General features: G+C 49.8%; 2 protein-coding genes across 3 annotated transcripts in view; one reads left to right on the top strand and one right to left on the bottom strand.

The window, feature by feature from the left end:
* Window positions 1-552: 552 nt before the first annotated feature.
* Window positions 553-13,053, top strand: LOC144736236 (metaxin-1-like). Its single transcript, XM_078618860.1, has 8 exons — window positions 553-688; window positions 1,984-2,053; window positions 4,270-4,346; window positions 5,017-5,109; window positions 8,668-8,850; window positions 10,466-10,542; window positions 11,460-11,617; window positions 12,765-13,053. The coding sequence occupies exons 1-8, from the start codon at window positions 608-610 to the stop codon at window positions 13,037-13,039; spliced, it is 1,014 nt and encodes a 337-aa protein (XP_078474986.1). The 5' UTR covers window positions 553-607; the 3' UTR covers window positions 13,040-13,053.
* A 7,358-nt stretch (window positions 13,054-20,411) lies between these two features.
* Window positions 20,412-27,547, bottom strand: part of LOC144736149 (ceramide transfer protein-like) — a 51,237-nt gene continuing 44,101 nt past the window's right edge. For both annotated transcript variants that reach the window (XM_078618735.1, XM_078618734.1), the window contains exons 12-15: window positions 26,058-26,128; window positions 24,020-24,335; window positions 22,836-22,967; window positions 20,412-21,251 (exon numbers count right to left, since the gene is read on the bottom strand). In XM_078618735.1, coding sequence (XP_078474861.1) covers window positions 22,840-22,967; window positions 24,020-24,335; window positions 26,058-26,128 — 515 coding nt within the window. In that variant the 3' untranslated portion in view covers window positions 20,412-21,251; window positions 22,836-22,839. The remainder of the gene's footprint in view (window positions 21,252-22,835; window positions 22,968-24,019; window positions 24,336-26,057; window positions 26,129-27,547) is intronic.

A 27,547-nucleotide genomic window follows, 5' to 3' on the forward strand; every position in this document is an offset into this window, starting at 1 on the left:
ATTGCCAGACAGGCTAAGGGGCCGTCCATAAATGACGTCACGCGATTTTTGACGATTTTTGACCCCCCCCCCTCGTCACACGGCGTCACAAAAAGTCAGACCCCCCCCCCCCTCAAATATGACGTCACAAAGCTCTGCCCCCCTCCCCCCCAAAAAAATAAAACATGCTTCAAATCGCTTTAAACTATTGTCATTGTAGTGCGTATTTAATGTGGCGCTGCACTCTGATGTTGTAGGAGAAAACATTCATTAAAAAGTCTATTTAATTAAGTAGAACGTGTTGTCTATATTTATTTAAAGTTGCGCATTTTGATGTGACGTCACATTTCTCAACCCCCACCTCCCTCGTCACACATCGTCACAAATGTCTGACCCCCCCCCCCCCCAGGTGCGTGACGTCATTTATGGACGGCCCCTTAAACACACAACTCGAATTACATCACCAACATTAACAACAATGACGACGACATTACGTAAGAGGTGGGGGGGGGCTGCCCTCCCCGGTGCATTCTGGGTAGAGACACCCTCCCCCCTCTCCCACCACGTCTATGACCCCAACTTCCGTCTCCGGGTTCAGGGGTCACCGCGGGCCCCACCGCCTTGCAACATGTCCGCGCCCATGGAGTTGCAGTGCTGGCGGGGTGACTGGGGGCTGCCGTCCGTGGAGCCGGGCAGCCTCACGGTCATGGTGAGCGGGCGGGCGGGCGGGCGGGCAGATGGACGAGGGGGCGAGCGAGTGGCCGAGGGGGCGAGCGAGGGAGCGAGGGGGCGAGTGGCCGAGCGGGCGAGGGGGCGAGCGAAGGGGCGAGAGGACGAGTGGCCGAGCGGGCGAGGGGGCGAGCGGGCGAGCGAGCAAGTGGCCGAGGGAGCGGGCGAGCGAGAGGACGAGTGGCCGAGGGGACGAGTGGGCGAGCGAGTGGGCGAGGGGGTGAACGGGCGGGCGAGGGGGCGAGCGAGCGGGCGAGGGGCCGAGGGTGAACGACCGCCCGGGCTGCCGGGGAGGGTTAAGAGGGTGACGACCGGTGCCATAGAGATGTGTATGTGTCTGGATGTGTTTGTCTCTCTGTGTGTGTTTGTCTCTGTGTGTGTGTACATGTGTGCTTGTTTGTCTGTGTGTGTATTTGTCTCTGTGTGTTTGTGTGTGTACCTTGAGGCCAAGGTACACAAGGTGCACATAGCCTGGCACAAGCGTCGTGGTGACGTCACCGCCACTTAGTGGCGAATGGCGGTTGTTGTTGTGTCTGTACATGTGTGTGTCTGTGTACATCTATGTGTGTCTATGTTTGTCTCGAGCGGTGGTGGAGCGGTTATTGCGCTGCGCTACGAACCCGGCGACCCGAGTTCGATTCCCGCTCACGGTCAACACCAGTGACGATTACCTGAACCGGTACCTGGGCCTCCCCTAGGTCGACTCAGCCTCAAATGAGTACCCGATGCGGTGTGTTAACATCGCCACTGGGGAGACAAAGGCGGTCGAGCGTGGTGCTGATCACTCACCCCCTCTTGTGCTGTGCCGGCCTTCATAGGTGCTCGCAAACAGCACTAACCCCCATAGCTGTCAACCCATTCGGTTTACCCCGTATTCTTGTACAGGGAAATTGAGTTTTCAGGTCCATACGGTGTACAGCCGTTACAATACGTGCAGCAACAAAAAACATTTTGTCTATTTGTGTCTCTCCCTTGTGATGGTGACTTTGTAGGATGAAAAGATTCACAAGGGGCACGAGGTGACCAATAAGGTCTGAATTGATCTGTAATAAGGTAGAGGGCACTGACAAGGGGTTGACAGGCATGTAACCCGGCCCCAAACCGCCTTGGACCCAACTGCGGCGGGTCTGGATTTTCGTAATTCCGGTCCTGCACGAGTTTCGTCCGCCGAGGCGTTCTCGGTCTTTGCGGTCGTCTTGTTCTACTCCTCGCGGTCGATTTCACCCCCCCCCCCCCCCGTGTCCTCTTCATGACCCCCTCCCCCTTCCATCCCAGGCTTACGCCAAGTTCGCCGGAGCCCCCCTGAAGCTGCAAAGGACCAACAACCCCTGGTGGACGCCGACAGGTCAGAGCGACCAGAGACCCCCCCCCCTCCTGTATCCAGACGGCTTAGCGCAGAGGTGGGGAACGTCCGGCCCGCGGGGCGTATGAGGTCCGCGAAATCATTTGGTGTGGCCCTGCCAAAGCAACCGCAGGCGGGACTCGAAATTCAACAAATCTAGGAGCAAACCTGGAAAAGCAGTTGCGAGTAGCAGCAACATCATCAATACCAGCTAACATCACACGCCTCGCCAAAGAGAAGCAGTTCCAGCCATCGCATTAGGGGTGAGTTCATTAAATGTTTGACCAAATATAACGGGCTCATTTTTAAGTTGATAATTTTGTATGGCCCGCGAATGATGTTATCAATATCCAAATGGCCCTTGGCAGAAAAAAGGTTCCCCACCCCTGGCTTAGCGGACACGCGACGCGCTTCTTTTCTTTTGACAGCGATGATATACGAGTAGAATGGAATCTTCTTTAAAGGAGCACTTATTCGAATGTGCGATCGCCGTGTGCATAGGCAGGTGTCACAGGCTGCCGGGGGGTGGCTGCGTGGCCAAAGGAGCACCCGGTGCGGTGCGTAAAAAAACATCGCCAACGGGGGAGACAAAGGCGGCCGGGTGTGGTGTTGGCCACCCCCCCTCGTGTGCCGTGCCGGCCTTCATAGGGATCTTTGTCTTTGGGGCTACGTGGTGGGCAGCAGAGGACAATACTGGACACTAAAGTCAGTTGTACGGCATGAATATGCACACACCTCTCTGCATTCACCAGCATGGTGAAGTAGGGCAAATTACCCCCATGATCTGCACAGGCTGGGGAGCCCCGCATCCAGCAGTGGATTAACTAAATAGCCGTGCATGCTCATGCGAGTTGACACGACAATGACATTGTGGCTTGCGTTGTTCATTACGAACTACACAACGGTTGAGCCCGGATCTGACATCCCACGGTTAGACGGCTTAATTAATTTTATTTATCTTCTTGGTTCTTTTGGTAAAGTCACGTAGAAGGGAAATAATATAATAATAAAAATAAAACATAATAAAATAAAATAAATTATTATTATTTTATTATTTCCCTTCTACGTGACTTTACTGAAAGAACCAAGAAGATGAATCCCTGCAGTCACGAAAGCTTTAAATCGAAAGAAACTTTTATTTATTAATTAATATTAATGTACAGTAAATCTAATGCATGGAGAGAGGCCAAATCCTGCGATGGCCCAGTTAAAATTACGTTTGATTAATTACGTGCACTGACAGGGATTTATCTGGCCAACTTAGGTAAGTCCTTGAAAACGATTTACCAGTTGGTCAAGAATACTTGAGTACCGTGCTAAATTCATAACAGTACACATTCCTCGATCTATTTGTGCAGCGCTTTGAGTTTCGGTGCAAGTAAGTTGGTCTGTGTTTGTTATCATCCCCTCGTATGTGTGGTGGATTTTCACCCCGAGTTCTGCGATTTCCTGCACGTGAAGTCATACGATGAATTGGCCAAAACACCGCAATACGGAGACCCCTTCGTGAAAAATAGTTTTCAGACTCTACGTTCCCATAATAGAGGAGGATGTTTCGAGGTTAGAACGCGTAAATATAAATGTGGTGTCGTGAAACCCGCCACCACCCGACACAGCCAATTAGTAAGGTTTGTCACGTAGACAAAACCTGCCAAGTTCGGCACACTGGTGTGTTGGAGAGTAAACCGACACTCATTTACAATTTACAATTGTGGGTTTACTCTCCAACACAATTCGTTACTAGTTTGGCACACCGGTTGTGTATTGGAGAGTAAACCCACACTCATTTACATTTACAATTGTGGGTTTACACTCCAACACAATTCGTTACTAGTTTGGCACACCGGTTGTGTATTGGAGAGTAAACCCACACTCATTTACAATTGTGGGTTTACACTCCAACACAATTCGTTACTAGTTCGGCACACCGGTGTGTTGGAGAGTAAGCCCACACTCATTTACAATTGTGGGTTTACTCTCCAACACACCGGTGTGCTGTACTAGTAACGAATTGGCATGTTCTGTTTACGTGACGAACCTAATAATTGGCTGTGTCAGGTGGTGGCGGGTTTAACGACACATTTATATTTTACGCGATCTGACCCAAAAAAAACCTTATGGATAATACTGCCCGCAAAAGCCTACTACTACTCCTACTGTTTGTTCAACTCTTTGTTCCGCACGTCAGCGCACGCGTTTGCTGTTGTTTTTCCCCGCAGGGAGCCTGCCAGTGTTCAAGTCGGGCAAGGACGTCATAACTCAACCCTTACAAATCCTGGACCACCTTAGAAAACAGGTACAGTGCGTAGCCTCATCCACTGAACAATACAAATAAGGGTTTGTTTCACCAATTGAAAAAAAATGTACATGATAAAGTTCCATCAGGCCGTGGGTCTTTTGGACCCACTGTTTTACAGCAGACCTTAAGTAGACGAGCTTCTAGCTGGTTTAGACTTTTCTGATTTTCAACAACATTGTGTTGCCTGTTTAACAAACGGTGCTCGTTCGCTGCCGTACAGCAAGAGTGCACAAAGTGCCCTACGAACTGCCGTGGTGGATTGTAGGTAATAACACATTTGTGCCCATTTCACCGCGTGAACACAAGGTGATAGGTGCGCTGCTTTAGAGCTTTACGATGTGTTTTTTTGGTTTGTACCGCATTTCTCAGCATGATATCTGACTCCACGTGCTTGGAGCTTCTGCAAGAACTATCCCAGAGAAGCTCGCCGCAAATTTAAAGTCGTGCTGTACAGCGCGTGGTGCAACCCGAAGACACACCGCAAAGCTGAAATGTTACTTTCTTGCCCACCCACTACGGCAGCGTACGGCTATTTTTTTGCTTAGTGTTGCGGTTTCATCACCACGTATGTTCTTTTTCCAAGACTAGAGAGCACTTAGGTCGTGTCGGCGACTCGTAACGTGTCGCTGGTTTTAAAAGTCGACTTGTGGCTCCGCCGCCGTTTCAGAACTTCAACGCCGACTACGGACTCTCTCCGAAGGAGGGCGCCGACACGCTGGCCTTCATCGCCCTCGTCGAGCAGAAGCTCCTGCCTGCGCTCGTAAGGACGCGCGTTTGCGACCTCTGCCCGTCGCGCGACGGGCAGAGGTCGCAAACGGGTTTTGATTCCTTACCCGTACCCGGCCGCACCAGGACCCTACCGTACCCGTAGGGTACGGTTATCGGGTACCTGATTGCGACCTCTGGGATGAAGCCATGTTGCAGGCGCGGGTGGGTTGATTCTAGGAACTTGAATTGTGAGAAGAGACAAGACGTTGGGAAATGAGTGACAAGCGGTGACTCACCAGTGACTCACGGCCTACCCGTACCCGGCCGCACCAGGGTCGCAAACGGGTAGGGTACGGGTATCGGGTACCCGGTTGCGACCTCTGGCGACGGGGGTAACGTCAACGGCGTGTAACGTGCACGGCGAGCTCCGGCTTGCCCGCGAGGGACGCTGCCGCGGCGTGACGGTCAGCGCACGCCGACTCGCAAACCCGGAGGGCGCCGGGGTCAATTCGATCTCCCCACACGTGGCAGTTTGGCGATGGTCAAGTTTCTTAAACCCCCCCCCCTGCCCTATCCACCCGGGAGCGTTAATGGGTGCACCGCAGTTGGTCAACCGACACACAGTGTGGGTGGTTAAGGTTTTGCTACTCCCCACCTCTACCAAGACAATCGCATCTTTTTCCCAGCGTCGGAGTCGGTCATTCAATCGATGTTCACTCGTTGAATGAAAAATGTTTGCGTGTAGCCAGTTAGCCGGCTAGTCTGCAAGGAAGATCTGTGGTGCATCGGCAGAGAACAGCGGCAGCAAAGTGATACGTACGGAGGAAACCGGTAGCAGCGGATGAGAACGCGTCAGAGGTGCTGGCAAAATTGGTGCTTTTAATCATAATAAAATTAACAAAATAAACAGGCGTATTGCACCAAAGAAAGAGGAGGCCAAATACCCTAACGGAGGGGTCTCTTCAGCTTCCTCAAGTGGTGCCCATGCCGTCAGTGCCGTGAGCACGTCATTGCAGGGCTGAACCTTTACCCTCTGGATGTTTTCTATCGCCAGCTGTACAACTTGGCGGGACACGTGTCGGGCAACCGTGAAGGTGGCGGGTGTATTTTGAAATGCTATCGCCAAACCCTGTTGCGGCATCGCCCGCACATGAGCACTCGTCTTCCGTGGGTTCAGTAAACCGTAGGAAAGCGATTTATTTAATTGGAATTTAATCTGACGCTCACGATACGTGCATTTAATCGCGCGCGTGAGAATGGATTCATTACAGACTTACCTTAATGTAATTTATACCGCGCCTAAAGCAAGGCGCTTGACAAATAATGATCAACGGTACCAACGTATGATTGCAATGGCGGAGACGAGGCGAACGAAATAGATGAGAGAGGAAGCAATGGGGGCAAATCTGTGATGATGCGTGAATTCGGCGAAAGCGAAATTGATGACGGTAAATGACGACGGATGGATTGAATGAATGGGGTCAATGAGTTATAGCCATGTAATGAGAATGTGAAGAGGGAACAGTAACGGTGGTGGTGGTGGTGGTAATGTGGGGGAGATTAAGGGGGGGTTGTAGTGCGGGCTAGGGAACAATAATCGAGTTTTGAGTGAGGAGCGAAAACTTAGTGAGCGAAGGTAACCGCTTAATGTGGAGAGCGAAAGCGTGGATTGAACACAAAGAGAACGTGTATCATACATCCTTCGATGTATGGAACGGGTACATTCCTGAAGAGTTGTCCGTAAAGCAGAATTCCGAATCTCGAATCCTTGTTTCCCTATGGACCTCCATGATATATTATTGGAGATGCATTCCTATGGAAAGTTTTTCACTATAAATCCTTTATATGCGTGGCGGCTAGAGTCCTCTCGTCCTCTGGCTTGAGATGGCTGCCACCTATGGGTCAGATGATTGCATGGCACCATTAAGCAATTGGTAATTAAATATAATATTTTTGTCCTAAAAAGTGTAAAATTTAGGATTTTTTTTTCACGAACATTAATTGTCACGCACAACGAGTCTGTGTGGAAAATGTCAGCTCGATTGGATCACGGGAAGTGGGTTAAAAAACGACCGAAAGATTTGCACGGTCCTAAGCAAGCAAACGAACTTAATATAAAGGATTTAAAAATAGACGAATCCTGCAAAGTACAACAACAACGACGACGACAGCCGCCATTTGCCACCAAGTGGCGGTGACGTCGCCACGGCGCCTGTGCCAGGCTAGGTGCACTGGCGGGCGTGCGGGCGTGATCAGCGCACCGGACCAAAATGAGCCGAGCGGAAAGCCACGGGGCGATGAGCGCAGAGTTCCTCGCTGGACGCAGTGGTCCCTGTCCTGATCGTTTCCACGCAAAGTGAATTTGCGTAAAGCGGGAGTCATTTTCCCATAAGGGATAACGGTGAAGGGTTTAACACGTCGGCTTTCGCGACCAATATTATCCATAATAGATCTAACTTAATTTGGAGCTTTCGTGACTGCAGGAATTACTCTTTGGTTTTTTCGGTAAAGTCACGTATAAAGAGAAAATAATAAATTAAATACTAGCATACGACGTTTTGATTGCAACACAAGCAATCATCAGGTATAAATGAAATAGAAACAAAAATCTAGTATAATTAGAAATGTAATGTAATACAACAGAGAGTCGGATAACATAAGTCAACACCCTACCTGGTTGATTACGTTCTTCCTGAGAATTGCTAAATTTGAGAGAGAGATCAAACACAGAACCAGAGACATATAGACAGACATATAAGCAGAGACAGATATCACAGAGATACATAGAGAGAGACACAAAACACCTCTATTATCGTGAAGGGTTTATTGCTGTTTTTATTTTACACTACGGTAAACCGTTTTACATGTTTTTTGTTTGTTAAAAACACCGGTGTGCTGTACTAGTGACGAATTGGCACGTTCTGTTTACGTGACAACCCTTACTAGTTGGCTGTGTCAGGTAGTAGCGGGTTTTAATGACAAATATATTTACGCGATCTAACCCAAAATAAAAACCTTATGGAATGGCAGTACATCACGGGCAAAATATTGAATATATATTTTTTCCCATTTAAGGCCACACACAGATGTGTTGAGTATTTTGTGCACCACTGCCAATGCAGCAGCAGATCATTTGTTTAATTTTGGGGCTACCAGATATTATAAAGTAAGAGCACTCCGTATAAACCCGCACCTCCGATTTGCACGGTTGGCTATGTACAGTGCGAAAGACGTTCAACATACATGCGTACGTGAGCGTTAAAACATCCTCATCCCGTCTCTCTTTTGACAAAGATCCCCCGTGTAGCCTGACCAGACTGTCGGGGCAAGTGCTTTTAGCGAGCACCTATGAAGGCGGACACGGCACACTAGGGGGTGTGTGGCCAACACCACGCCCCCAGTGGCGATGTTTACACACCACACCAGGTACTCATTTGAAGCCAAGTCAACCTAGGGGAGGCCCAGGACCGGTTCAGATATTCGTCGCTGGTGTTGGTCGCCGTGAGGGGGAACGGAACTTCGGGTTGCCAGGTTGCTAGCGCAGCGTAGCGCTAACCCCCTCCGCCACCGCTCCCCTCTCTCCCGACATGCGCACGCGCACGCAATGCAGACGCATGCCATGTGGCTGGACCCCGTGAACTACGTGGAGCTGACGCGGCCGTGGCACGGAGAGGCCATCCCCTTCCCGCTCAACTTCGTGCTGCCCAACCGCATGCACCACGCCGCCGAGGAGAGGCTGCGGCAGATGCGCGGCGGGGACGCCGACCCCATGGAGGAGGCCGTCCAGAGCGAGGTAAACCCCCCCGACGCACTCGGCCCGCAAAGACGCGACGACGACGATGGATTGGGACCCCGGGCGGTAGTGCCGTTCCGCTGGTGCCAAGCGTAATAAAAGACTCCGTCAGGCACTGCTGGTCTCCGCTTGTCTTTTATTTAGGTTCTTCTCCGCACCCCCCACTGGCCTCCTCTCGGACCAGTGTCGTCTCGCGCGCGCCCCGCGCACGCTCCCTCTCGCGCGTGCCACGCACGCTCTCTCTCTCGCGTGCCACGCACGCTCTCTCTCTCTCTCTCGCGCGTGCCCCGCACGCTCCTCCGTTAGCTCCTCTATTCCCGCACTCCGCACCCCGCTGGCCGACGGCGTGCTGAGGTCCTTCGGCCACGCGGCCGATGGCGCGGATCTTTCCTCGCCACCCAACGTGGCTCAGCCTCTTAACTTCCCCGACTGCCCCGCTGGCTCCGCCCCCATTCACCTCGCTTCCCATTGGAGCCGAGGTGAACGGCGGCCCCTCTCCCACGCCCCCCATACCGGGCTCCGCCCCCCAATCCCCCGGGTCGTGTGATTGGGACAGAGTCCAGCAGCAACCCCATTTACGCTCGCATTACACAAGCAAGCGACGGCGACTTGAAACGTCGCGCGTTTTCCCGTTAATGCAAAACGGCTACGTATGTTAAGGAAGCCCCCTTTTTTCTTCTTGGTTCTTTCGGTAAATTCACGTAGAAGGGAAATAATAATAAAATAATAAAAATCGAACATAATAAAAATAATTCTCACGACGTTTCGGCCACAACGCAAGCAGCCGTCCTCAGGTGAAGAACAGGTCTGTCGGAAAGACAGCGTCTGACTTTACCGAAAGAACCAAGAAGATGAATCCCTGCAAAGGTGGGGAGCGCACATAGTACAGTGCAGTGGATTTTGCCGCACCTCCCTCTTGTTCGTTACGAATTAGCACAGCCCCCTGCAGCTGCCTAAGGCAACCTGGCGTGCTTGGTGGTCACCCATCCAGGCGCTGTCCAGGCTCAAGCCGGCTTAGCTTACGAGGTCTGATGGCATTGGGGCGCGTTCCAGATGATAGTCTGCGGCCAAGTCAAAAAAAGCATTTGTTGCTATCTTTTCGTCTTCTAAATGGCAGTAAAATTGTCGTTTTCAAGATCGTGTGTTGCGTTGTGCGAGTTTAACCCGTAAAAACAAAGTTTTTCACTATAAATCCTTTATATGCGTGGCATCGGTTTTATTTTATTATTCATTTCTGTTTTTCTTGAGTAAGAGTTTCATTTTGATCACATTGGTATTTTAAATTAAATATGAATTTTTTTTTTTCCTAAAAAGTGGAAAATTTAGGAAAAAAATTTTCACGAAAATAAATTGTCACGCACAACGAGTCTGTGTGCAAAATGTCAGCTCGATTGGATCACGGGAAGTGGGTTAAAAAACGACCGAAAGATTTGCACGGTCGTAAGCGCGCAAGTAAGCAAGCAAGTGAACTTAATATAAAGGATTTAACAATAGGCGGATATTTCTCCCCTACGTTGTCTACGCATGCACGTCAAACTTCTTTCGCGGCGTACGTAGCAAACCATGCTCATGATTATCACGTCTGCGTTTTTGTGTTTTTTTTTCTCGATTCCAGATTTACGCGGAGGCAATGGACTGCCTCAGCCTCCTGTCGCACACGCTGGGTGACAAGGAATACTTTTTCCGCGACTCGTAAGTGGTCGGTTCGTGTGGCGCAGTCGAATGTTGGACGTATTAGCACGCCCAGTGGGAGAAAGGCGGTGTGCTTATTTCTAGATTTGAAGCTTTCGTGACTGCAAGGATTCATATTCTTAGCTTTTTTCGGTAAAGTCACGTTGGTAATAAGTTTAAATTAATAAAAGTAAAATAAAAAGCACGACGTTTCGGAGGCAACACAAGCTTCCGTCTTCAGGTGGAACCGTCACAACACGATAGCTGTATCAAGTGAGAGTGTGCTTATATCGGCAGTAGGTTTGCTTGCAATCGGCGGTTGCCACTTGCCCTCTTAGTAAACGGCTCGCAAACAACGGAACGATTTAATGTCCTGGAAAGGCACGCAGCTATCTCGACAAGAGGCGATCCTGGGAAAAGCAGGACAGGTGGCAACCCAAACTGCCGCGCCATACGAGAGCAGTAGAAGCACGAGGAGGCTGCCGTACACGTCCCTTGCTCCGGATGGTCGCTCACCAGAGGTCACAAACGGGTTTTGATTCCTTACCCGTACCCGGCCGCACCAGGGTCGCAAACGGGTACCCATACCCGTACCCGGCCGTACCCGTACCCTACCCGTACCCAGCCGGGTACGGGTAGGGTACGGGTATCGGGTACCTGATTGCGACCTCTGGGATGAAGCCATGTTGCAGGCGCGGGTGGGTTGATTCTAGGAACTTGAATTGTGAGAAGAGACAAGACGTTGGGAAATGAGTGACAAACGGTTACTCACCAGTGACTCACGGCCTACCCGTACCCGGCCGCACCAGGGTCGCAAACGGGTACCCGTACCCGGCCGGGTACGGGTAGCCGGGTATCGAGTAGGGTACGGGTATCGGGTACCCGGTTGCGACCTCTGTCGCTCACTGACCCCTCCCCGCCTCGCCCCGTGTGCGCAGGCCCACCACGCTGGACGCGGTGGTGTTGGGACACGTGGCTCCGCTGCTGCTCGCGCCGTTGCCCAGCGCCAAGCTGCAGCAGCACCTCAAGGGTCTGGACAACCTGTGCCGCTTCTGCCAGCGCATACTGGCGCAGTACTTCCCACAGGACGAGCAGGGTAAGGGCAGGGCGGGAGAGGTGGGTGGAATTTGTGCGGGATGGCGGCAAATAACGCCGGCTCATTGCTGAGATAGGGCTGCAGCAAATCGGCAGACCGAACATTATTCCAAACGCAATCCTGGCGCTAACGCCGGTCAATGGCAGATGCACCACCCTACGTGCCGCCTATTGTTGTTGTTGTGCGTCGCTCCTCCCGTTGTATGTTAAATATCTTTTGCACCGTATGTAGTATTTAGCCAACCATATTTATCAGAGGTGTGGGGGAAGGACCCCAAACTAAACACAAAATAGCAGTTCTAAAGAAATTCGTTTTGGCACTCTCGATGATTTTAAAGTGCATAGCTTCATTGGCTTCCTAATATCGAGAGGGCGTTCCAGACGGCCGCAGAAGTGCACCTGAAAGCGCGTGATGCAGCGACCGTCTTTGTCCGATGGCTTAAGCCAAAAGCCGCTGCCGCCCTGCGAGGGATGACCGTTGTTTCTAGATTTGAAGCTTTCGTGACTGCAAGGATTCATACTCTTAGGTTTTTTCGGTAAAGTCACGTAGGAAAAAAATAAAATAAAAATTAATAGAAGTCATAATATTTTATTTCTATTATTACTTCTATTAATTTTATTTTACCTACGTGACTTTACCGAAAAAACCTACGAGTATGACCGTTCTTCTTGGTTCTTTCGGTAAAGTCACGTAGAATGGAAATAATAAAATAATAAAAATTAAACATAATAAAATAATTCTCACGACGTTTCGGCTACAACGCAAGCAGCCGTCCTCAGGTGGAGAGCAGGTCTGTCGAGAAGACAGTCAGACAGAGACACATTCAGTCAGACAGAGACACATTCATTCTTGAAAAAGTGTTTCTACTTGGTGTTTGAACATTTTAACACGTCATTCAGACGCTGTCTTTCCGACAGACCTGCTCTCCACCTGAGTACGGCTGCTTGCGTTGTGGCCGAAACGTCGTGAGAATTATTTTATTATGTTTTATTTTAATTATTTTATTACTTCCATTCTACGTGACTTTACCGAAAGAACCAAGAAGATGAATCCCTGCAGTCACGAAAGCTTTAAATCGAAAAGTATGACCGTTGTTTCCGGAGCGCCTCCACCGACTATAAACTGACCAGACCTCCCTCTTCCGCAGACGGCCCACCGAGCAAGAATCACCAGCGGCGGCAGAATCAGCCCGCAAGCTCGCCGTCGCCATCCGAGGGGGATCACGAGCCGCACAAGCTGCGGAACCAGCTGCTGTCGCTGCTGGTGGCGGTGGGCGCCATGGTGGGCTACGCGCTCTTCCACGGGCTGGTGACGATCGAGCGCGTGGGCGGCGCCGACACGGACGCCGACATCCCCACGGAGATGTACCCCGACGCCGGCGGCGGTGCCGGCGATGACGACGACGACGATGGAGATAGTTGAGCGTCGTCTTTGGGGGGGGGGGTGGTGGGGGTGGGGGTGGGTTGAGCGAACTCTCAAAAGATCGCACCGGCGACTTGCGGGGGAGGGTTTAGTATTACAGTAATAATGACAACAGTACTTTATTTATCTGGCGAGTGAATTTAGGGGCTCTCTCTCTCGTGCAAGAGGGGGGGGGGGGCGGGGTCTTGTTTGTCGAGATGATGTTTGGTCGTTTTTGCGTGGGAGGAAACCGGATGCCTCTTTTCCCACTTCGCATCCGAGCCGCGCCAGGACCCGTGGCACCGACGTCAACGTGCAATAATTCACTGGTCAACACACTTTTTCTGGCATAAGGTTATCCAACGGTTTGAAGGTAATTTTGGGGTGCTGATTCCAAATCTGGCAAGTCAGTTTTTGTCTATCACATCAAGTTTTGGAGATATGAAATATTGCATTTTCAATCAAAACTGCAGAAGAAAAATATTAAATAAATGTGGATATTTTCATAAAATTATATTATAAACACACTATCCTAAAAATACAGCACCATATTTTAACACTAAAGCAGTCACTGACTCGCAACAACTTGTAATCATAAGTGACAGAGTTAATTTTGGGTAAAATCAATGAAAATGGGGTATGCCGATAGCATGAAATGAGATGTGATAGAGCAAATCTGAGATCAGATTTGGAATCAGCACCCTGAAATTAGTCTAAAACAGCTGCAAAAGTCCAGGCCAGAAAAAAATGTATTTTTTTTGTTGGCCAGTGTATAATCAAAATTTGAGACTCCGTGTAAGATGTCGCGGGTGATACACTGCGTTGGTCTCCACGTACCGATGTCTACACGCAGCCAACGCACCGTTAGACCCAGCCCTGCCCTGCTTGTCCCCGCTGAGCCAGATTCACTTTTGTCTTGTAAGCTCGGCATATCGGCGGCAAATAGCCAGTGGGGGAAAACCCACCTGCCCCACCGCTAAGGTCCTGCGCTGGCTCTGATGTGCCAGTGGGAAACGGGAGCAAGTGTCTGGGGAGAACAGGCGCGCTTCGCGACGGGGATAACGCAGAAATGTGTACATAGGTCAGAAACCTTACTTGGTCTACAGCCGTCTGGGCCAATGTCGTTCTACAAGATTAGGGCTCTTCAAGTAAACCTCTGCCCGGTCTGCTAACTCCCCCTCCAAAAGTTTTGCATAAGGTGCTCACCACCACAGCGAACCCACTGCATCATCCGCGTTCCGATCCCACGCCCCCTCGTGTTAACAACAAGGTACGGACTTGTTTCTTTACGTTTAGCAATCATTTGCCAATCAGATGTAAAAAAATTAATAAATATGAAATTCCCACGGGTGTCGATTGATAAACCTCGTAAGCTGGACCGGCGCGCGAGGAGAGGCTATGCAGCGTTAGGGCCTGGTGTCATCTCTGCATCCACCTTGATGAGATGACATGAAACCACACAAGCGGTTAACACGTTCCTTCGGAGTGGGCAGGTAGGAGCTTGGTTGGACAGCGCATTTGTGCGATCCGTGTCACGGCGCAAGCTGCGTGGGGCGGTGCGTCACTTGGTGCCGAGCCTGCCGGAAGCGCTCTATGAAATACAAATCGAGGGCGTGGCTATGCACGACAGACAGACAGACAAATAATCCCTGGTGGGCAGTGTGGAACTGTTGTTCCTACCTGTATTACCTCCACTCATGGGGGCTACTCCTGTGTCCAGCTGGTCTCTTTATATTCTTGGTTGTTTCGGTAAAGTCACGTAGAAGGGTAACAATAAAATAATAAAAATATTAAACAATAAAATTCTCACGACGTTTCGACTGCCAATACAATCAATCGTCATCAGGTGTGAAATCCACAGCAAGAAAATTTGAAAAAAGTCTAAACGTCGTGAGAATTTTATTGTTTTATATTTGTATTATTTTGTTTCCCTTCTACGTGACTTTACCAAAAGCACCAAGAATATGAATCCCTGCAGTCACGAAAGCTTTAAATCAAAATTGGTCTCTTGTCGTTTACTTCCTCGAATGCAGATGCGTCGGGGTAATTGTCCACCGTCACCTCACGGACGTGGTAAATGAATGTGCCACAAGGACTGCAGCTCAGTCGTCGTCGTCATCACGGCCCGAGGCTCAGCGCCTGGCCAAGGCGAAAGCGCCACCTTGGGAACAAGACAACGCTAGACAGCTGTGATGGCAGCGCCGCACATCGCGACAATTTAAATGACACCAGGCGCACCGCTTTGCAAATACGGCGACCCAGAGTCCAATTCTCGGACGTAGCCAAACATTCGTGGCGAGTGATATCCAAAGCCATCTTGGGCCATATCCCCTCTCTCTTTTCCCAACCTGTACTGTGACCAGCATGGCAACGATAGGGCAAACAACCCCCCCCCCATTACCAACACCGCCTGCAGAGGCTTTTGTCCAGCAGTGGATTGAAAAAGGGCTCTACACAACAGGTTTACGAGTGAATCGGAGTTGTGTGTGTAACAGTGCATACATTCGTTGCTTAATACATTCTTATGCTCATAATACATGCGCCAAACGATGTGCACGAGAATCTGTTGTTTTGTGTGTGTGTTGTAAGTTATGTTACACCCCCCCCCGCTCCTACCACTTGAGCTTGCTACATTCGCCACTTTTAAAAATGAATTGCTTAGGAGAGTGAATTGTTACACCCCAATAGGCATATCACAATTTGTTTTTAAAATGTTGACATGCTTTTACTACGATATGTACATCAACATGTGGATTTACGAATTCGCTATTTCCTCAATGTGATTGCTTCTTAAATATACTTTAGCCATGATTCTACTCGCACTACCAGGGCTAAACATAAGTGAACCTAATCGTAACCACAAATTCTAACCACTCATTAAACTGTGTGGAATCAGGAGGGGTGGGGGGCGGAGGCGGGAAATCAATGCGTCCCGAGCGATTTAAACCCCAGAATGTCGCTTGAAACAGCAGTCTGACGTCTCTGCTGGAAATAAACACAAACGGAACGGTCTCAAAATTGACATTCTCAAAAACCCACCACACAGTGCGTTCTTCCACATGTATTACCATTTCTCCTTCGTCCAGATACAAATTCGTTGATGGCCATCATCCCAAACTGCACGCGGTACACAACCTCAAAACGCATCGAAGAGCTGCCCAGTATGACGTAAAAACCGAGGCAAGAGAGATTGATTGATTGCGCTAAAGGGGACATCTGCTCAAGACTTGTGCAGAAGCGGTTACGTAGGACGGGTGGCTTACGTAGCCCAACGGTTACGTAGCCCAACGGTTACGTAGCCCAACGGTTGCGTAGCCCAACGGTTGCGGAGCCCAACGGTTGCGGAGCCCAACGGTTGCGGAGCCCAACGGTTGCGGAGCCCAACGGTTGCGGAGCCCAACGGTTGCGGAGCCCAACGGTTGCGTAGCCCAACGGTTGCGTAGCCCAACGGTTGCGGAGCCCAACGGTTGCGGAGCCCAACGGTTGCGGAGCCCAACGGTTGCGGAGCCCAACGGTTGCGGAGCCCAACGGTTGCGGAGCCCAACGGTTGCGGAGCCCAACGGTTGCGGAGCCCAACGGTTGCGGAGCCCAACGGTTGCGGAGCCCAACGGTTGCGGAGGCCAACGGTTGCGGAGGCCAACGGTTGCGGAGCCCAACGGTTGCGGAGCCCAACGGTTGCGGAGCCCAACGGTTGCGGAGGCCAACGGTTGCGGAGCCCAACGGTTGCGTAGCCCAACGGTTGCGTAGCCCAACGGTTGCGTAGCCCAACGGTTGCGTAGCCCAACGGTTGCGTAGCCCAACGGTTGCGTAGCCCAACGGTTGCGTAGCCCAACGGTTGCGTAGCCCAACGGTTGCGTAGCCCAACGGTTGCGGAGCCCAACGGTTGCGTAGCCCAACGGTTGCGTAGCCCAACGGTTGCGTAGCCCAACGGTTGCGTAGCCCAACGGTTGCGTAGCCCAACGGTTGCGTAGCCCAACGGTTGCGGAGCCCAACGGTTGCGGAGCCCAACGGTTGCGGAGCCCAACGGTTGCGGAGCCCAACGGTTGCGGAGCCCAACGGTTGCGGAGCCCAACGGTTGCGGAGCCCAACGGTTGCGGAGCCCAACGGTTGCGGAGCCCAACGGTTGCGGAGCCCAACGGTTGCGGAGGCCAACGGTTGCGGAGGCCAACGGTTGCGGAGCCCAACGGTTGCGGAGCCCAACGGTTGCGGAGGCCAACGGTTGCGGAGCCCAACGGTTGCGTAGCCCAACGGTTGCGTAGCCCAACGGTTGCGTAGCCCAACGGTTGCGTAGCCCAACGGTTGCGTAGCCCAACGGTTGCGTAGCCCAACGGTTGCGTAGCCCAACGGTTGCGTAGCCCAACGGTTGCGTAGCCCAACGGTTGCGTAGCCCAACGGTTGCGTAGCCCAACGGTTGCGTAGCCCAACGGTTACGTAGCCGGGTGGCAAAGAGGGCACACGCCATGACGCTCGTTATCAAAAATCGATCGCCAGGGTTGTGGTCATTCCATGTGCCGAGCGTAGCAGTGCATCTCGGACGCGTATCATGGGTAACTTTGATGACTGGTGTACTTTTAAAAATTAATACGTTGCTTCTGACCGGTTTGTGAAGGGGAAACGCGCCAACCGTAAATGATTTGCCGTGGCCAGAGAGGGCTTTTTGTGCGATGTCGCCTCGTGAACGCACGCGGCGATCTTGAATCCCCCGTGGGATGATGTAGTGCCGGGTCCACGCCTCCACGATCAGTTTTGCAACTTGGTTGCAACATCGAACGGTGGCATCCAGTGGCCCCATTCGTCACAGGATGAAGGCCAACTTGGTTGGCTGCATGCAGCCGAATCGCTCTTATGTCGACGTCTCTGCAGGCAGTCGCGCAAGCCGTTGCTGACAGTGGACGGTTCTTTCGAGCGATCTGCCGAGCGATTTACAGCAACGCATTTCATTGTGTGCTGCACATTTGTGAACTACGATTGGTCGTTACAATCCCGATTTGGATGGCGCGATTCGGTCAAGGGCACGGGCGGACACCTTTGGCTTCTTTTGACGCGTCCTTTTTTCGCGCAGCTCCTCACTCCGATGGAGACGAAAGCAGTTGCGAGCGATGATGTAAGCTGCGACGATTTTCGAGCGTCAATTTGGTTGTGCAACCGATCGCTTAATGTGTGGAACCCGGCCTCTAGGGTCTCAATCACATCCGCCGCCCCCCACCCTTACCTTTTGTGCAAGCACCACTATTTAAAAGTTACCAAACTACTTGGGAGCCAGCTCGGGTTTTTCCAGGAATCCTCCAACTCGGGGGGTGCAGCTACCACCCGCAGAGACGAGTGTTGGCAGAGTTCACGTCTGCGCAATCCGCGGGTGTCATTCTTTGCGCCCGCAACAACGCAACAAAAACTGATGCAATTCTGGAAATTCCAGACCGCCTCCTGTGCATATTTGCATTACAAAGTAAAAGAATTAAAACACAAATGGATCTCTGCGCGTTGTCATTCTTACAGGTGAGCACAGCGGCTCGTTACCAGACTTGCTACTCGTTCCCTCTGACATGGCATGCCCTGTGCTTCAACGTTAATTCCAAACAACATTTTTTTTCCACCAAAAAAAAATGGTGCAGTGCATGATGCTACAGGTTAACTTTGCATGGGTTCTTGGGCACTCCAATACTCGCGTGTCATTTAATGCGTACGTGTAACACATTCCTGCGGAGGGAGCTGGTATGAACGTTGGGTTGCTCGGTCAATGGCCAGGATCAACGGCGGCGTGGTGTATTCCGCAAATATGCCCGACTGTGAGGGCAGGCACAAGCCGGCGTGAGTAGGTTAAACGTTGAGTTTGATAAGGGCACCACGGGGTGACCAGCCCCTCTCCACCCAGCCCCACCCCTCCCACCCAGCCCCACCCATTTGTGGATGAACGACGGACGGACACAATAATCCCCTGTGGGCTGGTGGAACCAGGTGGTTCCTACCAGTATAACCCCTTTTATAAATCCACTACTGGATGAGGACCAGGACCACCCCATGCCATGCAGACTGTGGACATTATTTGATTGTAATTTTTGCTGGTCAGTGTGGGTTGGTGCAGGTGTGAAGCATAGATGTTGGTGCATAGTAGTACAAAAATGGATTTTTCGCCACTGTCCTTCCTGATAACATAGCCCTGCAGCAGCCAACAACACTTGTTTTATTCATGTTGGTCACCCATCCAAGCGCTACGCAGGCTCCAAAACTGCTCAGCTTCCGAGCTCTAACAAGATCAGTGAATCGGTTATAGGCCGTCCTTGTACGTACAAGGGCTGAAATGGCTGTTTAAAAAGGCAAAGTGACAAATTGGTCATTTCACAAGTGGAATGCTTTAAGTGGAAGGCACAGAGACAAAGAGCGGTCATCCGATAAGACTATTTTAAGTTGGCGTTTCTGTGAAAACGAAAACCAAGTGTACAACCACCGAAGCCCCTTTTCACGACGCTAGGATTTTTCTTTAGACTTGTTCACCTTAATTATTTATTTATGAACAATGTAATGATGTAAAGACCCTTTGAATATTCCAATGGCAGATAAAGGCTTTCCCCCCCCATGCCACGTTGGTGCGTGGGAGTTGTTTAACCTTCAATGCGCGCTGGTCGGTGCGGGTTCGTGCTGTGACGTTATCCGTGGCAGGGAATCGAACTTGAGTCGTAAAAATGTACACTGGGCGCGCAAAACCGCGGTGACACAACTTGCCTACCGCTCTTTAGTAACAATGAAACACAATACAGTAAGGTCCCAGACCTTGCGGGCTCAGAGGATGCGGGCGAGGAGTACGCAGACCCGCTTATACGCGACCGACCCCGATTCACACTTGTGACTTGTACTATCACTACACACACGTCGCGGCAAGCGAGTCAAATCTCCCCCCCCCGCCCCACCGCTTCTGTGTGAATGTGTATCTGACGGCGTGTAACTATAGCCCGTGCAAGAAACGAGTCCAAAAAAATTGTGTTCTGACCTGGATGCTACCGATGTTTAGTGAATCATTGACTGTACAGAATTGTACTTTATTAAACATTTATGTACATTTATATACATGTCATATGCACTCTTACGTTGTATATCTACACTCGTGTAGGCGAACACCCCCAACTTGGTGAATTCGCGCTTACGTGGGGGTACACGGAGAACCTCACCCCCCGCGTACTCCGAGACCTTGCTGTACTCCAAATTGAACACCTTGTGCTCCAATGCCGCACAATCTTTTTGTGCCACAAAACCCAACAATCTGGAATAAACCGGCCAACAACCGTGGTGGTGGCATGAGCCCTGCCTGAGAAAATAAAGGCAGAACAAGGCTGCAAGGTCGGCGTGAGAAACAAGGTTAGAGGTGACGTGAAATAAAACACTCGTCTTGACCTGCATCTACATTGTACCCTTTATTTAATCAAACCCGGTGTTAACGTTGAACCATCACCAAAAAAATATACATTCTCGACCACTTTGGGCAAAATAGAAAATAAAATACAGTATATGTACACACTTTAAAATTCTTAACGTCTGTCACAGCTGTAGTTTGTTTTAAGCACTCGCTCGTCAACTTGACGACGACACCCACTGGGGCAGGTGTGACGGTGCCGCTAGCAAACCTGTCAACCCCTTATCAGTGCCCTCTACCTTATTACAGACCAATTCGGACCTTATTGGTCACCCCGTGCCCCCTTATAAATCTCAACATTCATCCTGCAAAGTCAAATCACAAGCGAAAAAACCACAAACAAATAGACAACATGTTTTTTTTTTTACACACTCAATTTCCCTGTACAAGAATACGGGTAAACCGCATGGGTTGACGGGTATGCGCTAGGTGGCACCGCACGCTTACGCACACGGTGCGGTAGTTTACGATAGGCAGGCGGGCGGGCAGGCGCGCTGCCGCTCCCAACAGTGCATTCAAAACGAGTATGGCAAATCCTCAGGCCGAACACAAGCGCGGCGGACACGGACGCGGCAACATCCTCAGGTCTCGCCTAAAATGCAAACGTGTAAATACGAAACTTGTTCGGCATTTCTCCCTTTAGTGAACGTATAAAGTGGCTTTTCGAAAATACGAAAAATATATACAAATAACCCAAGTGTTAGATTTGTATACTTTAGCAGCGAATACTGTAAGTAGATTTAAAAGAGAAACAAGGATGTTTTTCCCCCCCCCCCGATTTCCAACACATTCCCCTCTGTAGTGGGTATCATCGATAGCCAGGTGCGTCTGCGGAAGAGAATAAAAAAAACAAGACATCTGCTCATCTTCTTGCTTCTTTCGGTAAAGTCACGTAGAATGGAAATAATAAAATAATAAAAATAAAACATAATAAAATAATTCTCACGACGTTTCGGCCACAACGCAAGCAGCCGAAACGTCGTGAGAATTATTTTATTATGTTTTATTTTTATTATTTTATTATTTCCATTCTACTTGACTTTACCGAAAGAACCAAGAAGATGAATCCCTGCAGTCACGAAAGCTTTAAATCGAAAAGACATCTGCTGTCACAAGGAATCCAAACAAATGGTTCAGATGTCCCTGCCTGATGTATCACCACAAGATCCAATGACTAACCCCGGGTCTGCGTTGTAAAGGAGAGGGATTTTTCACGGTCGCCAAGTAATGGATAGCGCTGTCGGGAACGTGACACTTCAACTGAGTGGCGTGAACGGAAGCACAACGCTAAACGTGCAAAATCTCAGTGACTGCATTTCAGGCACTGGAGTAGAGGCACAGGCATTAATTCTAGATTTGAAGCTTTCGTGACTGCAAGCATTCATACTCTTAGGTTTTTTCGGTAAAGTCACGTAGGTAAAAATAATAATGAAATAAAATAATAACAAATTACTACATTTAATCACGACGTTTCGGAGGCAAACACAAGTCTCCGTCTTCAGGTGGGACCGTCACAGCCAAATTTACTGTATCAAGTGAAGAGAAATCCAAGAGACAAGATCTTAAATATTGGTTAAGGGGAGGGGGGAGGAGCTTATCTAAATGTGGCAGTCAGGGACTTGGAGGGGGGGAAGTGGGCGGGGCTAGAAGGGTCGGTGGGCGGGGCTAGAGGGGAAGGTGGGCGGGGCTAGAAGGGGAAGGTGGGCGGGGCTAGAAGGGGAAGGTGGGTGGGGTTAGAAGGGGAAGGTGGGCGGGGCTAGAAGGGGAAGGTGGGCGGGGCTAGAAGGAACGGTGGGCGGGGCTAGAGGGGAAGGTGGGCGGGGCTAGAAGGAAAGGTGGGCGGGGCTAGAAGGGGAAGGTGGGTGGGGCTAGAAGGGAAGGTGGGCGGGGCTAGAAGGGGAAGGTGGGTGGGGCTAGAAGGGAAGGTGGGCGGGGCTAGAAGGGAAGGTACAGCTGATACACCTCCTCAAGAATTACGGCCGGTGTTGGCTTCCAAAACCAAAAAATAGCAGCACTGTTGAACGCTGGGGATGTCAACAACTCGGTAAAATAGACTAGTACCTGTCAAATAAGATGGTACAAATATGCGTACGGGGAGCGGTAGTGCAATGGTGAGGTCGCGGCGCTACGAAACCCGGCGACCCGTGTTCGATTCCCGCTCACAGTCAACACCGGTGACGATTATCCGAGCCGGTCCTGGGCCTCCTCTAGGTCGACTCGGCCTCAAATGAGTACCTGGTGCGGTGTGTAAATGTCGCCACTAGGAGACAAAGGCGGCCGAGCATGGTGCTGTCCATCCACCCCCTCGGGTGCCGTGCGGGCCTTCATAGGCGCTCGCTAACAGCACTTGCCCCAACAGCCTGTAGAGGCTATACGGGGGGTCTTTGTCTGCTGTATGTGCATGCAACTCACCCAGCTAGAGCATGACCGACTTGTCACGTGTCCTCTCCTGCACGTAAGAGGTGAAGCGCCGCAGGAAGCGTGGGTATTCTCTCCTCGCCACTGTACGCATCACCGATGCAGGTGCCCAACCCCCCGGGTTCACTGTGGGACAGCGGACACGCGCGCACACACGCACACACACGCGCACACACACACGCACGCGCACACACACACGCGCGCACACACACACGCGCATGCACATAAACACGCACACACACACGCGCGCACACACACACACGCGCACACACACAAACACGCACACATATACGCGCACACACACGCACACACACACGCGCACACACACACGCGCACAAAGACACGGTCACCTCCGCACAAACGTCACGGTGCCACCCACATCCACAAAATGGCAACAATGTCGAATTAGACAACTCTAATGGCAATGTCGTTATCCAACTCATTTTGAGACCGGCACGGTCGCCAGGGGAGGTGGCTAACATTCGTAAATGCCGACAGCGCATTCCAACGCCACGGCACACCACATCCGCAAAACAGCAACGCTGCGGAATGATACAAACTCACTGGAGGCCAGTGAAGTGGCTAAGGGGGCTAAATGCAATGGAGGTGCACGGAGCCAGCACTGCTGAGATCCTGGGATTGAGTCTCAAGAGTCAATCGTTTCAGCCCGGGCACCAACGATTGCACACACACACACAAAAACCCAAATTCAAATTTTGATTTAAAGCTTACGTGACTGCAGGGATTCATATTCTTGCTGTGGATTTCACACCTGATGATGATTGCTTGTGTTGCAGTCGAAACGTCGTGCTACGTAGGTCAATTGTGATATCTTGCTTGAAGTCGGGTTAGAAAATCACTCAGTTAATCATCACCATCATCGGCTATCCACTGCCAGATGAAGGCCTTCTGAATGTATTACCATCCTTCACAGTCTCGTGATGGTATATTTGATCAGAGCAGTTTTAAATAAAATTTCGATTGAAAGCTTTCGTGACTGCAGGGATTCATATTCTTAGTTCTTTCGGTAAAGTCACGTAGAAGGGAGAATTGTATTGTTTTATTTTTATTCTTTTATTATTTCCCTTCTACGTGCCTTTACCGAAAGAACCAAGAATATAAAACCAAATTCGTTACATTTTCTTTGGATTCCCGCGCATGCTCCCCACCACTTTTACCGTTGGCCACGTAGGTGATCCGGCACTGCAGGTGCTCCCGAAGGTGGCCGTCGGGCGGAGCACGTGGGTCCACAAATGTCTGACAGATGATGGCGACGTTGATCTTGGCGCGGATTGCCTGGTTCGTCACGGGCACCGCGGGGTGATCGATGGAAAAGTTGCACGTGATCCACGTGTCGTGCGCGCCGACGCCCCCGTCGTTATCGTTGGCACCGCCGGGGCAACCCGGCGGGGCAGCAGACGACACGGGTGGCACCGGCACCTTCTTGAGGCACGAGAGGAAGAGGATGTCGCGCTGAGAGGCCGGCCACACGCGCTGCGGGCGGCACGGGGACGACGGGAGGTGCGCAGGACGTGAGTTCACTTGGCGTGTGTTGCGCTTCCCTGTTGCTTGTCCGAAAGCGGCACGCGACTGTTATTCGAGATTAGAAAATTCCTGCGAAATGTCTTAACTTCATGAATCTATGATAATTGTTTTTTTACCCTTCTATCTGGCAACAAAACTGACACCTTTTTACAAGGAGTCATGTTTGCATAGACCGCAATACCTGCAGTCATAATACAAACAAAAGACATAACTCTGATAATGTGCACTGTCCTTGAAGTTGATTGGTCCACACCCGAGACAGCTTTCCTTAGAGCCTAGGCTAGGCTCTAAGGAAAGCTGACTGCAGGTATTGCGGTCTATGCAAACATGACTCCTTGTAAAAAGGGGTCAGTTTTGTTGCCAGATAGAAGGGTAAAAAAACAATTATCATATTTTTACTGGCAAATGAGGTTCCCATGGTGTTCATGAATCTATGTTGAACTTCTTTCGCACCGTACGTGGCCAACCGTGCTCATCGGAGGTGCAGTAGAAGGAAAACAAGCTGAACATAAAAAGTGGTTCTAACGAAATGCATTTTCCATCTACATTTAAAGGTGCATAGCTTAAGTGGCTATATATAGCATTGTTTTAGTAAGTTTTAGAGGGGCTTGGTTTGGCCCGATTTTTTTATTTAGTATAGATTTATACTTAAAATTTGTATCTGTAGTGTATTATGATTGTTATTGGGATCAAACATTGAAATGGATGTGATGTTCAGATTTGTGTACAATGAATTTTAGGTGTATCTTGTAATTGTATTGTTTGTTGCGGTTGAACCCAAATCAAGAGCCAAATGGCTCACAGGGTAAATCCTAATGAATGAAACTGAAACTAATATCAGAAGAGCATTCCAGATGGCCGCAGAAACACATAAAAGCACACGTTTAAGTTCCACCAAGACACTCAATTAGCTCCTCACACACGTATACTCACAGAAATATATATATCCACAGTATACACGTGAATATTCTCGCTCGCATCCACGTGTGCTCGCATACTTACACACAAAAGACAAAGATCCCCCCCATATTGTCTACACACTGTTGGAGTAAGTTCTGACGCTGCACAGATGGAGGTATGTGGTGCTGCAGCGTTCACGTGGGGAGAGAAGGAGAGTTGTGGCTCAATAACAACTCCAAGGTTTTGGCAAACTCTGCCAGTGGAACGTCAGACTTCAGGAGGTGCACGATCAAACTAGTCTTAACCGAGCGCAAACTTTTTTGCCGACGAGCACTCGTGTTTTGGCAACACTTCGGCGGAGACACTGCTCTAGCATAAACAATAAAAGCTGCACGTAAACACAGTTTTTTTTATATAACCCAACACGTACACGCTTACATTGCACTGGTGCCGGGAAGGCAAAGGGCAACAGATACCAGCACACGATTTCAGATAAAAGCACACCAAGACGTTTACTCGTTAATGGTGACAAGTATGAATTTAAAAAAAAATGTCCAGGCTAAAAGATGAGTCGAGTAAGAATGGGAATACCCTTCTTTGGCCAATTAGGGAAAACAATTACCGAAACCACGACATTGTTGTATCGCACAAGTTGAATGGCTTCGGAGAAGATAACGAGGATTGATTGGGCTGCTAATATTTCTGGCGACATTCAACTTTTGGCTATGAAAACTGTTTCAATGTTCATAGCATTACTCTACAAACGAGTACCTTGTGCGTTTGGTGAACGAGCAGTGTGTTCGCCGATAGAACTTCCACCACGTTCAAGCCTTCGATGGTTGCTGCAAAGTAAAGCAGGTTCAGCGATTAAACTGGAAAGGTGACAAACCAATAACCACAATTCGAAAGATGCTATTACTTCTTCTTGGTTCTTTCGGTAAAGTCACGTAGAATGGAAATAATAAAATAAAACATAATAAAATAATTCTCACGACATTTCGGCCACAACGAAAGCAGCTGTCCTCAGGTGAAGACCAGGTCTGTCGGGGAGACAACCCATTCAGACACTGTCTCCCCGACAGACCTGGTCTTCAACTGAGGACGGCTGCTTGCGTTGTGGCCGAAACGTCGTGAGAATTATTTTATTATGTTATATTTTTATTATTTTATTATTTCCCTTCTACGTGACTTTACCGAAAGAACCAAGAAGATGAATCCCTGCAGCCACGAAAGCTTTAAATCGAAATGCCATTATTTGTTTAAATTCAACCGTAGCAAAGAGGTCAATGGAAAACCAGCATCATTACTGGTAGACAAAGCAAGTGTTGGACAAATAAGGATGTGTGCATTCAATGTAACATTTTGCTTTTCTAATACGATCACAACTTAATACCTTCTCTAACAAATTTTAACGAATCTGCAAAAGTCCGCTTTCTCCATTCGTATGGCATTTGATAAGCAACGGACGAGTTTATAACCGTATACGTTGAGTTTGGAGAAGCTATTTGTTGATGTCTGGGCTAACCAGATGTATCACATTTTGAACCTCCTGCAAAAGCGTTCGTTGGGCCATGATCAGTGACGCGAGGGAGGGATTCCACTTCAACTACAGTCACAATTTGACTGGTATAGACTCGATTTAAAGCTTTCATGACTGCAGGGATTCATCTTCTTGGTTCTTTCGGTAAAGTCACGTAGAAGGGAAGTAATAAAATGATAAAAATGAAACATAATAAAATAATTCTCACGACGTTTCGGCTACAACGCAAGCAGCCGTCTTCAGGTGAAGAATGAGACACTGCCAAGCTTGGAGCTTATATATAAGCTGGGTTGGAGGTGGAAGAAGAGCGCCTTGATATGCACATTCTTTTGTTAAGGCGCTCTTCTTCCACCTCCAACCCAGCTTATATATAAGCTCCAAGCTTGGCAGTGTCTCATTCTTCACCTGAAGACGGCTGCTTGCGTTGTAGCCGAAACGTCGTGAGAATTATTTTATTATGTTTTATTTTTAAATTTTATTACTTCCCTTCTACGTGACTTTACCGAAAGAACCAAGAAGATGGTATAGACTCGCGCAGAGACCCACAGACTCGTAAGAGACCCGTAGACCCACAGAGACCCGTAGACTCACAGTGACCCACACCATACAACAACGATGTGAATGACGGATTACAGTTCACCACAGTCACAATGAGCGAATCCTTAATTTCCCACCTATGGAGGAGGTAGCTGCAATTCCCACGCGCAGTTAAGAAGTTGGG

The sequence above is a fragment of the Lampetra planeri genome, chromosome 59 (assembly GCF_965212315.1).
Source record: "Lampetra planeri chromosome 59, kcLamPlan1.2.h2, whole genome shotgun sequence".
Classification (NCBI taxonomy): Eukaryota; Metazoa; Chordata; class Hyperoartia; order Petromyzontiformes; family Petromyzontidae; genus Lampetra; species Lampetra planeri.